Here is a 12,363-nt window from a genome sequence, read left to right on the forward strand (position 1 = left end):
AAAAGATACAACTGGCTAGGGCTCAGCTTCAGGCTTTAAGCACCACTCACATTTCCAGCATGTTCTTTATGGGTCCTGCTGCAAACATTACAGCAACCCTGGAGGGGGCAGGGTTTGTCTCTAGTGCTAGTTCTACTCAGAGCGGATGCACTGAAATTAATGGCCATGACTAAATTAGCCCCAGTGGGTCTGCCCTGGGTAATACTTAGTTAGTACTACCCCAAATACATCTGAAACATCAAGTGGGCTTACCCCACGGAGCTGTTGCACTTGGTGGCTTCTCCTTGGTGCATGCCCACTTCATGGTTGCAGACACATGCCTCTTGTTTAAGTGCAGCAGTGTTCCCTGCAGGGCTGGGAAACAATGGGGCCCTTGAGGCATCTTGATCTGGCCCTCAGGACTCTCCTCCTTGAGTGCTTTTGCCTGGTTGGAATGTGTCCTTGAACTGTTGACAGTTTCTCCCACTTGCCGGGATGGAGGGATGTGGGTGTTGTGATGTCTTAACACCTGACTTCTGTAGCTTACTGTAGAAAGGTGAGAGCAGCATCCATTGCCCCACTTGTTTTTTGCCTCTGGCCCCTATCCCATACTGGCATGTGTTGCCCATGCAGGAATGCATCCCTTGGGCTCCACCTCTGAAGAATGGAGTTGAAGGGATATAAGATACAGTTGAAGTGTTTTATCCCCTGCCATCCATTACAGCTATCCTGCCAGTAGAGCATTGGGCTATGTGTGCATGTTTGTGCTGAAGCATCCCAGAAGTTTTGACTCTTTCAAAGTATTAATTGCATTGTTTTATTACTGACATGGACCTCATTTGAGAGGAAGGGCCAGATAGAATTTTAATAATAACGAATAATGATGCAGGGGTGTTTGCTGGGAGCACATGTGTCCCCATCGTCATGAATCCATTGGCTCACCTTCCTGTGTTGTTGGTACATGGGTGCCGCTGCTGGCACAGTTCCCAATTGGTGGGCACTGGCAGAGTTTTTGTTTATTCACCCCGTGTGTTTTTCTTTCCCCCTCTTGAGCTGGCTTTGCACTGGATGCAGTGAGCATTCTGCTGGCATAGCAGGGGTGGTATTCCTAATCCTGGCGTCATGCAGGTTTAGGATTCTGCTGTTAATCGTCTTGTGCACCTCTATCAGGTGTAGTGGGTATGCAGAGTGAAGCATGTGTTGTTAGCTCTGAGGAAGCTGCTGTTTTTCAGTGAAATGTCAAGTTCTCCATGTGTCTCTCCAGAATGGAGTCTGTGCTGGTATTTAAAGTATTTCCAGAATTCCACATGAATTCCTCTGAAGGCCTCAATGTCCACTTCTGTCATTTTAAATATCTCCTGTGAGGCAAATGCCCAAGCAAACAAGCAAGAAATTTTTATTAATCGTTATTACCAGTGGGGCAAGTTTGAGAGCTGAATTCTTTTGTCTCCTGACCTTCCACAACCCTCTTGGTAGGAGTCTGGCAACTTTTGGGAATTATATCCAGGCAACTAGTCTGAGGCCGGAATTGTTTTCAGGCATGGATGCTCTGCCAAGACATTTCTGATGATTTTTTAATTTGTGTGTCAGAGAAAGTTAGAGAGACTTTTCCTAATAGACCCAAATGACTTTGATTTTTTTTAAAAAATCTTTTGTGGGCTTTGACATCACCAAAGCCTGCAAAAGAGTTTGCCCAATAAGACTGGACTATTGGACTGGAGCAAAAGTAGAGAGCCTGTAACTCCCCAGGTGTTGCTGGACTACAGCTCCAATCATTCCTAACCATTGGCTGTGCTGGCAGTGGCTGATGGGATTTGTACCCTGGTAACATCTGGAGGGGCACAAGTTCTCCATTTCCAGCTTAGAGGATGAGGAGAGAACTGCAAAAGGATTTGAACCCATGCTTAATGGCTTGCCAAGCTAAAGGACCTGTGTGGACCTCTGTCTTGCCCTCAGCCCTGCCCTGACGGCCGTGCTGTACGACTTGAGTCGCCAGATCCCCCAGCTGAAGAAGGAGATCCAGGACGGACTGCTGAAGATGCTCTCCATGGTTCTGATGCACAGGCCCCTGCGCCACCCAGGCATGCCAAAAGGCTTGGCCCACCAGCTGGCTTCTCCCAGCCTCACCAATATCCCTGAGACCAACGATGTGGGCAGCACCACACTTGCCCTCCGCACCCTGGGCAGCTTTGAGTTTGAAGGTGAGTGACAGCAGTGGGAGGAAACAAATTGAAATCCTAAATAAGAGGGGCAGCAGGGTCCCCCTGCTAGTGCGTCTCGTGCGTGAGAGTGGCAGCAAAATATTTTATCCATCCGTTCCACACCCCCTTCCCTTTTAGGGCATTCACTGACTCAGTTTGTCCGGCACTGTGCGGACCACTTCCTCAACAGCGAGCACAAGGAGGTCCGGATGGAGGCGGCTCGCACATGTTCGCGCCTGCTCACGCCATCCATTCACTTGATTAGCGGGCACACCCATGTCGTCAGCCAGACTGCTGTGCAGGTGGTGGCGGATGTCCTCAGCAAACTGCTGGTGGTCGGTATCACAGACCCAGGTGAGTGCAGAGGCCAGGGGTAGGCTTGTCACTTCTATGGTGCTTTTATCAGGTTCCCAGCAAAGGATATGAACAGTGCCCACGCCCTTCTGCTTTAATCTTGCTCTTCTGATCATTGGGTAGGCCAGTAGTTTAACTCCCAATAATCAGTTTTTCAGGGTGCTGTGATATGCCAACTCCTGGAGAACAACACTACTTTAGTAAGAGAGCACCTTCTTTGGAAGGTTCCAGATCCAGTTCCTGACATCTCTGGTGAAAACAATCGAGTAGTAAATGATGGGCAACATTTCTCTTTCCCTGAGACCGCAGAGCAGGGATGCCTAACCTTTTTTGGCCAAAAGGCTACATTCGCCTTTGGCCAACTTTCTGAGGGGCTGGAGGATGCATGCTAGTGGTCAGAAGTGGGTGTGGGTGCTCTCGTAATCTTAAATATACATGCCCAGGCACACCTCCTCAGTTTGGCCATGGAAGGGGTTTCTTCACCTCTCCCCACTCATCAGTTGATGGATCAGAGAGGGTCATTGGGATGCTGGACTCATTGGAGTGTCTACTTTGTATCCCCCTGTTATTGCTGCCAAAATCAGTGGAGTCTTTGGGAATTAGCCACCCTTCCCCTAGAGAGCCATTGCCAATCAGAACAGACATTACTGGACTGGACGGACCCAGTATGAGGCGGCTTCTGGCATTTCTATGTCTTCCTCTAGCAAGAGAACAGGCACAGAAGCAATGCCCTCCCTGTGATTTGACTATATCATTCAGCACTGTTAAACTAGGCTTCACTCAAGCACCTCCTGCTCAAATGTGCTCTTTCAGACCCTGACATCCGATACTGTGTGCTGGCCTCCCTGGATGAGCGATTCGACGCACACCTGGCCCAGGCGGAGAACTTGCAGGCTCTTTTTGTAGCCCTGAATGACCAGGTGTTTGAAATCCGCGAACTCGGCATCTGCACCGTGGGCCGGCTGAGCAGCATGAACCCGGCTTTTGTCATGCCGTTCCTACGCAAGATGCTGATTCAGGTAATGGGAGTTGGAAGATTTCGGAGTGGCACCAAGAAGGTAAAACTGTGTGTCCCTGGAAGCACAGGGAGCCCTGCTCCAGTTCAGAGGTGATCGGGTTTTATCCAATGCTAGAGTTGACTCATTGAAGTTAATGGACATGACTCACTTAAGTTTATTAATTTCAGTGGGTCTACTCTGAGGCCACATTTGCACCATACATTTAAAGCACTGTGGAACCACTAACCAGTCATGACCTCCCTTAGAGAATTCTGGGAGCTGTAATTTGTTAAGGGTGCTGAAAGCTGTTAAGAGACCCATCTATTCCCCTTGCGGACCTACAATTCTCAGAGTTCCCTGAGAAAAGGGATTGACTGTTAAACCACTCTGGGAACTGTAGCTCTGTGAGGGGAATAGGAAGGTCTAACAACTCTCTGCACCCTTAATCAACTACAGCTCCCAGAATTCTTTGGGTGGAGGTCATGGCAAGTTAAGCATATGGAGTGAATGTGGCCTGAGTTGAATACAGCTCTTTCACTACACCCTTGTTTTGACCACGTTCCAGGTGCACTTCTCTAGGTTTTGTTTAAGGGACCTTGCATAGCGACAGAAGAATCTGCCTTGTACTGTGTCACATGGGGAAGGAAATGAATTGAATAGTCATGTCTAGTATCATTGCTTGGGGAATATGGAGTTAACTTGTTAAGCCTGACCTGTCTGGGTGCTCAGATTGGAAGGTGGGAAAACCATTGAAGATGTGAGGGATCTCACGTAGCCTGTCTTGAGTTGAGATTTAAAACCTAAAAGCTTCCTTGAACCTTGTTGATTGCTAGGCTTGTGAGTCACCTAGCCCCAGACCATACCCACAGTTCTTCTTTAGTATTCAGATCAAGGAGGGTCTCTCACAAAGGATATATACCAGTGAGAAGGATCATAGAAAAGTCTTATGTGAAGAACTGCCTGGTAAGTCTGTGGTCTTAGGGAATGTGACTGCGGGGGAGAGCTGGTTTTGTGGCTAACCATTTATTTAGTTGTTCTTTTGCTCCATTGCTGAGATATGCTGTTTTCTATAGGTTTTCTATGTAAACTATTTTTTGTAAGAACTTCCCTCCTTCCCTTTTTAGTTAATATTTAACTTGATTTCATTAACACTTGTCTCTGTTTATACATCCCTACATCTGGAGCCAAGTTCCATGCTGTTTGAGTTGTCCTTGAGCAGACACAAGGCCTGTTTTGTGAAAGGCAGCTGGGGTCAAACCACTCATTCACCTGGTGGCAGTGAAAAGGTCTAAAGCATGGGTAGGCAAACTAAGGCCCGGGGGCCGGATCCGGCCCAATCCCCTTCTAAACCCAGCCCATGGACGGTCCGGGAATCAGCGTGTTTTTACATGAGTAGAATGTGTCCTTTTATTTAAAATGCATCTCTGGGTTATTTGTGGGGCATAGGAATTGGTTCATTTCCCCCCTCCCAAAAAAAATATAGTCTGGCCCCCCACAAGGTCTGAGGGACAGTGGACCGGCCACCTGCTGAAAAAGTTTGATGACCCCTGGTCTAAAGGAAAGTATGGGCAAGCAGAGGTGTTCACTCTGTTTGGCTGGATCTCCCTTTCCCCACATGGCATAGGACCCAGGGTACAACATTGTGGTGCCTTCTCACACAGATCATTGGCCCATCTAGCACAATAACCAGCAGCAGCTTTCCAGGGGTTTCCAACAGGGGGCATTCCCAGCCTTACCTGGAGATGCTGTGGTTTAAATCTGGGGCCTTCTGCATGCAAAGCAAGTGCTCTGCAACTAAGCTATAACCTTTCCCTTGGAGATGGGGATGTGTTTGTGCACTCATACAAGGGGGGCTTCCTGAAGGCAGATTAGGAGGACCTAAAAGGTCCCCCTTTGCATTTTTAGTTTTCTTCTTGGACTTTTCCCTGCATATGCCCCAACTAAGGAGGAAAAATGTGGGTTTGTGCAATTGATGGAGAGAATATGAATGCTTGAGTTGGCCTTCTTCATTCTTCAGTCCCTAGATGATGTTGGACTACGGCTCCCATAATCCCTGGCAATTGGATAAGATGGCTGCAGATGATTGGAGTTGCAGTCCAGCAACATCTGGGGACTCAAGTTGAAGAACTTTGGTGTGGAGAGTCAAGACTTCATTGTGTGTTCTTGGGTGAAGCTTCCTAGCCAAACAGCAGCCTGATGTCCTGACCAAAACTGAAACCACCCCTGACCTAGCCTGATGTTACAAGCAGGTCTTTTCTTCATTATCTTTGCTTCTTCCATTGGAGGCTAAAGTCCACTGTTCCATTACATAGAGATAAGGACCAGATGGAGAAAGATAATCTTTTGCTGCTTGAGAATGGGAGTTGTAGGCCTGTTATTTACTTCCCAATCTGCTTCTAACTGGGGAAATACTAGCTCTCACCTCCATGGCATCTTTCCCCCCCTTCAGATCCTGACAGAGCTGGAGCACAGTGGCGTTGGCAGGATCAAAGAGCAGAGTGCAAGGATGTTGGGGCACCTGGTCTCCAATGCCCCAAGACTTATCCGCCCCTATATGGAACCCATTCTCAAGGTAGGCCTTTCATAGCACATGTAGGATGGTTGTCCCCCCCCCCCCCCCGAATTCATTTATACATTACGCCATTAATTGAATTATTTACATCCGCTGTGCTTTTCTGAGCGGGGCATGAATGCTTGGCTGAAATGGGCCACAAACGCAGACTTATTTTCCTCCCTGATCAAAATTCCTCCTTCTGCATGTCATTCAACAGGCACTGATTGTGAAACTGAAAGACCCTGACCCTGATCCGAACCCTGGAGTAATCAATAACGTCCTGGCTACCATTGGTGAACTGGCACAGGTAAACCTCTAGAAGTTTGGAAGTTTATTTTGCTTGACCGAGCCACACTTTTCATGGCAGTGTGAGCGCTGCCATGGTCACTTCATGCCTGTAAACTTTCTGTTCCTTCTGCTCACCCGCCAAATCCTCTTTTTCCTCCCTCATCAGGTTAGCGGGCTGGAGATGAGGAAATGGGTGGATGAGCTTTTCATCATTATCATGGACATGCTCCAGGATTCCTCCCTACTTGCTAAGAGACAGGTGAGCAGTGTGGCCTGCTTTCACAAAAGCCTTTTTGATTTTCCTCTCTAATCTTAGAATATTGTACAAATCAAACTTCATAATAAGAATCACTTTTCACAAAAAGATGCCTCTAAGCTACTTGCAGTTCTTAAAATACAAATAGCATAACAGACATTAATACCAAATTTAGAAGAACAATAATAGAACAAAAAAACCCCTGCAAAGTGCTCATTCAGGAAGCCACCTCCTCCCTTTATTTATTCATAAATCACAACCTTCTCAGTGATAGCCCCACATGTATGGAATGCTCTCTTCAGGGAGACTTGCCTGGTCCCCACCTTGACATTTGTTTTCCTAGGTGTTTGGGGCAGCAGCAATGATGTGATACTGTACTGTTCATAAAAATATTTCTTTGATTTTAGTATTGTATTTTCTTTAGTTTTTATTTGGGACATTTTTTAGTGGGAAGCCATGTATAAATTGTTTTTTTTAAAAAAAAAAATTATTAACCGGCCAATCAAATCAAATCACATCACATAAATTCCGAATTACAAAGCCGAATTTTAAATTTTGTTGAGGGGACCCATATTTCAAGATCCGAAGGGGGATTCTGATCATCTTCTTGCTACTGCGTTAATGTCCAAATCAATCCACATAAAGTTAATAATTCTATCCAGTCTTATCTTGCTGTTTCCACATCACCTCTTGCAACAGAAAAATGCAACAGCTATAGCTTTTTTTTAAAAAAATAATTTTTATTAACCGGCCTATCAAATCAAATTAAATCGCATCACATAAATTCCGAATTACAAAGCCGAATTTTAAATTTTGTTGGGGGGACCCATATTTCAAGATCCGAAAGGGGATTCTGATCATCTTCTTGCTACTGTGTTAATGTCCAAATCAGTCCAAATCAAGCCAAACAGAGTTCATAATTCTATCCAGTCTTATATTGCTGTTTCCACATCACATCTTGTTCATATATTTTCTCTTTTTTCTTTATGATCTCTTCTGATAGTCTCCTTAAGCCGATAAACACCAATAATAATCCTGTGTGAATTTTTCCGTTCTTCCAATCCTCAAATCGAGATGGTTTCCATATATCATCGCCTTCATAGATAACATCGCTCTTTCCATCATTAATCTCGCAAAACTGTCGCTCTTAAGTCCCATTGAGGAGTTTCACCCACAATATAAAAACAGCTCTATTTCTCTATTTCTCCTCTCAGACTTAAGTCCTCCGACAGAACTTCCCAATATGGCGACGGCACTTTTAACTGCGTCATTCCAAAGCCCTTATACATTCCACGCTCTTCTCAAAACATGCTTTGGTTCAAAAGTTTATCTCCACACAGCCTTAAATCCACAGCTTAAGTCCTTAAAACGACATTTCTAACTTGTGGGGGGGGGGGTTCTTGTTTAATCACATATAAGAAAGTAAGGTTTTTTCCCCCTCCCCCATCAGTCCCTTTGCCATACCGAGTCTTGGCGTATCTTCTCGTGATTTATACTTGCTCCTTCGACTCTTCTTGTTTTATCAGAGATCTCTTCTGTTAGCAGTCTTTAATCCCCCTTCTTCCTTGAAATATGTGCATTCGCTTCATCCAAATTGTTTCTTTTGAAGTTCTTGCAGCTAGTGGCGCGGATCAGAGACGGCGTCCAGGAGCGCCGAAATCCCACAGGAGGGCATCGTGCCTAGTGCCCCCATCTCCACAAATTCGGGGGTGGTATAGGGCACAGCAGGCAAGGGCAGTCCCACCCCACAATCCTGGGTGGGGGTAGGGAGGCTATTTACTCCCATCACAGCCTCCAAATTACCGTATTTTTCGCACCATAGGACGCACTTTTCCCCTCCTAAAAAGCAAGGGAAAATGTGTGTGCGTCCTATGGAGCGAATGCAGGGGGGAGGCAGGCAGGAAAAGCCCCCAAGAGCTGCACACAAGCTCCGTGCGCTCTTGCGGGCTTTTCCACAGGAGGGAGAAGGGACTGACTGGCCACATCAGTCCCTTCTCCCACCTCCCAGAAGAGCCAGGAGAAGCCGCAATCTCTTTAAAGGAGTTGCGCGGCTTCTGCCGGTTTTGCGGGAGGTGGGTGAATCCCCCCACCTCCCAGTAAATCCAGGAAAGCCCTGCACAGCGTCTCCCGGCAAGGAGAGGCTGCACAGGGCTATGGAGTCTTTAGCCCCACGCAGCCTCTCCCGGGAGGGAGAGGCTGCACGGGGCTAAAGGGGAAGCCAAAACAGCGAGCGGGATCCATCCCGCTTGCTGCTTTGGCTTGCTCCATAGCTGCGCGCAACCCCTCCGGCAAGGAGAGGCTGCATGGGGCTATGGAGTCTTTAGCCCCACGCAGCCTCTCCTCACAAGGAGAGGCTGCACGGGGCTAAAGGGGAAGCCAAAACAGCGAGCGGGATCCATCCTGCTCGCTGCCTTGGCTTGTGCCATAGCCGCACGCAACCCCTCCGGCAGGGAGAGGTTGTGCGCAGCCTGTACGCTGCTCTTTGGGGCTGGGGGGGGAATTTTTCCTTGATTTCCCCCCCCCCCCAAAAAAATTGGGTGCGCCCTATGGTCCGGTGCGCCCTATGGTGTGAAAAATATGGTACCGCGTGTGGGTCGGAGAGATGTTATTATCAGCCATCTTCTGATGCGCCCCCTAGTGGCCCCCAGAAGCCATGTATAAATTGAATGAACCAAACTTACACAAAACACACAAACTTCCAAGCGATCTGGAGTGAATTTTTGGAGCTCGCTGCCACGCTGGTAATTCCCCAAGCCAGGAAGATTGGGAGGCACAATGTTAAAAAATCAGCAAAGGACTTAGTGCTTACCTTTGGCGTTTAAGCCAAATTGCCCTTCCTTCCCCCTATATCTCTCAGTCTTTTTCTTTTTAATGTCTAAGGCCACCTTCTCCAATCTGGTGACCTGCAGAATGATATCAATGGGTATTAGCCACAATGGCTCAGCTCTGCCTCTGTGGTTGCAGGCAGTAATTCTGAACAGCAGTTGCTAGACCCATAAGAGGGGAGGGTGCTATTGTGCTCAGGTCCTGCTTGCAAAATTCCCACAGGCATCTGTTTGACCACTGTGGGAACAGGATGCTGGACTATAGATGGGCTGTTGTCCTGCTCCAGCAGGCTCTGTATGTTGCTGGGCTCCTAACTCTATCACCCCCTTGCTGTTGGACATTCTGAGTGTGACTGACCTGAGTTGGGGCCCTACAACATTGGAGGTCACCAGGTTAAGATAAGAGAGTCAACCAGCCAGTTGACTCCTAACTATGTCTCATAAAAACAACCAAAAAGCATTCTTTTTTATGGTGGATCTGTTCCAGGTGGCTCTCTGGACCCTGGGTCAGCTGGTGGCCAGCACTGGCTATGTGGTGGAACCCTATAGGAAATATCCAACTCTCTTGGAGGTGTTGCTGAACTTCCTGAAGACGGAGCAGAACCAGGGTACCCGGAGAGAGGTAGGCATGCCATGGGCTGAGAAACAAGGGCAGGCTTAGTAAAAATTCTCTTGAATTCATGCTAAAGGGGATGAATGGAAGTATGTTCTCTTGTGCTTTGACCAATTTGACCAACACACACAATCGTGTGTTGAATGATTACAGGTGGCCATGGTGAAATATGAGATGTTTTGATTTCTTACTGTGAAAATTGTGCTCCATAGGTTGTGGGGGGCAAGATTACTTAAATCAATACTTTTTCTAAAGAAATGTGTGATGTACTTTTTAAAGATCCCTAAAGCTTATGATAGGGTGACAGTAGTGTGGGAAAACGTGAAGGGCTTTTTGTAAACCGCTTTGAGGTTTTATACCATATTTGTAGGCTTTATAACATATTTATAACATGCGAATTAAATAAATAGGTGGAGAAGGCTTGATAAAGTAATCAGGGAGCTGAACAGTGACACAAAGTGCCTCCTAGCTGATGGCTGGCTGGTAGAATCATCTCATCTGGTAATTTCCCAGCTTTGAATCAGTCACTGTTGTCTCTCTATCTATATTTAAGCCACATCTGAGACTCTTAGGATTGTCCAGCTGAAAGCCAAAATTCTGTCCTTGGAATTGCTGGTTTGAGTTGTGCTTTCACAGTTATTGTCTGCCTTTTGCGTTGGTGATGCTTCTTTTGATGATGCTTTCCTTTGAAGCATGGTGAGTCTTACCCTCCCCCCAATCTTTTGTTCCTGTTAGGCTATCCGTGTCCTTGGTCTCCTGGGGGCACTGGATCCATACAAGCACAAAGTGAACATTGGCATGATAGACCAGTCGCGGGATGCCTCTGCTGTCAGCCTGTCAGAGTCTAAATCAAGCCAAGATTCTTGTAAGTAGACTCAGAAAGGGTCCAGGGATTCAGTCTGCTTCAAGGAAGAGCTCTTAGCCTTGGTGCTGGGTCTCCTGTCCCCCAAAATTCTTATGACCAAGATATAGAATGTGGCTTCCCTCCAGATGTTTGTGGACTCCACCTCCCAGCACCATCCCCTGAACCATTGGACATTCTGGCTGCTGGGAGTTGGAGTTCAAGCAACATCTGGATCCCATTGGCGACCTCTGGCTGGTGGATGAGGTGTGGGGTACATGGATTTTTTAAACCCGCAGTTCCACCCGCAAATGTATACACGAGTTGGAATACTTGTACCTCATGCTTGAATCGATAGAATGGAAATAGGTGGAGACCTTGTTCAGAGGGCTGCTGTGAGGATGGGCTAGATGGTTTCTACCACCACTCCTCTGCCAACCCCCCCCCCAAACATTACATTAATAGCTCAGCAGTGTTGATAAGCAGCGATCTTCCTTGATTCTCCTCAGAAGACATGGGTGATATGTAGGGATGTTACCTTTTTTAAAAAACAACAACACAAAAAACCCTGCAATTTAATAGACTAGTTATATGAAATGTGATTGATTGATCAGGTTGATTCAATCTATTTACATGTGAAGAAAGAAATGTACATTGTTGTTTGTAGATCAGCCTTTCTCAATGGAGCACATGCACCTTCCTTCTCTGTGATAGCAGCGTTCTGGGAAATGTAATCCACAGGCCCCCTAGCCAGCATATTAAATGGCAGGGATGGGGAACCTGTAGTCCTCTAGATGTTGTTGAACTATTGCTCCCATCATCTCTAACCCATAGGAAGCTGCCTTATACAGAGTCTGGTTTATCTGAGTCTCAGTATTGTTGATGCTGACCAGCAGTAGCTCCACAGAGTTCTAGTCAGGACATCTTTCCCAGCCCTCCCTGGAGATGCTGGGGATTGAATATGAAAAAACTGTGCTTTCCCACTGAGCTGCTTCCATTCCCGTTAGATTTCAGTCAGGCTATGGGCTAGAAGTGGCAATCATAGACTTTTCGGTTTGAAATCTTTCCTGCAAATAACCACTCAGTTTATTTATTTATTTAGACATAATGATCTACCCACCCTTCTTCTTAAAAGAAAGGAAGTTGATGGGCAGTTTAGCCTCCAATAGCAGCCTGGTTTTAAATGGTGAAACTGTCTCCACATCCACAAAAATTGTGGCTCCCTTTTGAGGAGAGGCTGCCCATGAAAACCTCACACGTCAGCTCAGTTTTTCTCATTTCCCGTCTCTTTCTGCCTGTTTGTGTAGCTGTTTCCTGAATTAGAAAGTTTAAAGGTGCTAAACTACTTGATGGGGTGGAACCATGCAGCTGCCTGCCAGATGTTTGCCTCAGTCTGCTCTCCCTTGGTTCAAAGAGTCCCCTCCCTGCACCCAAATGTAGCAATCTGGATTTAC

The 12,363-nt window shown here is 46.8% G+C and overlaps 1 protein-coding gene across 4 annotated transcripts in view; it reads left to right on the forward strand.

The window, feature by feature from the left end:
- The window catches only part of MTOR (mechanistic target of rapamycin kinase), a 110,747-nt gene that overhangs the window by 11,526 nt on the left and 86,858 nt on the right, over positions 1-12,363 (forward strand). For all 4 annotated transcript variants that reach the window (XM_053400949.1, XM_053400951.1, XM_053400950.1 and 1 more), the window contains exons 11-18: positions 1,936-2,180; positions 2,319-2,534; positions 3,348-3,553; positions 5,982-6,104; positions 6,304-6,393; positions 6,541-6,633; positions 9,943-10,077; positions 10,804-10,933. In XM_053400949.1, the coding sequence (XP_053256924.1) occupies positions 1,936-2,180; positions 2,319-2,534; positions 3,348-3,553; positions 5,982-6,104; positions 6,304-6,393; positions 6,541-6,633; positions 9,943-10,077; positions 10,804-10,933 (1,238 nt within the window). The remainder of the gene's footprint in view (positions 1-1,935; positions 2,181-2,318; positions 2,535-3,347; positions 3,554-5,981; positions 6,105-6,303; positions 6,394-6,540; positions 6,634-9,942; positions 10,078-10,803; positions 10,934-12,363) is intronic.

This window comes from Podarcis raffonei, chromosome 8 (assembly GCF_027172205.1).
Source record: "Podarcis raffonei isolate rPodRaf1 chromosome 8, rPodRaf1.pri, whole genome shotgun sequence".
NCBI classification, from domain to species: Eukaryota; Metazoa; Chordata; class Lepidosauria; order Squamata; family Lacertidae; genus Podarcis; species Podarcis raffonei.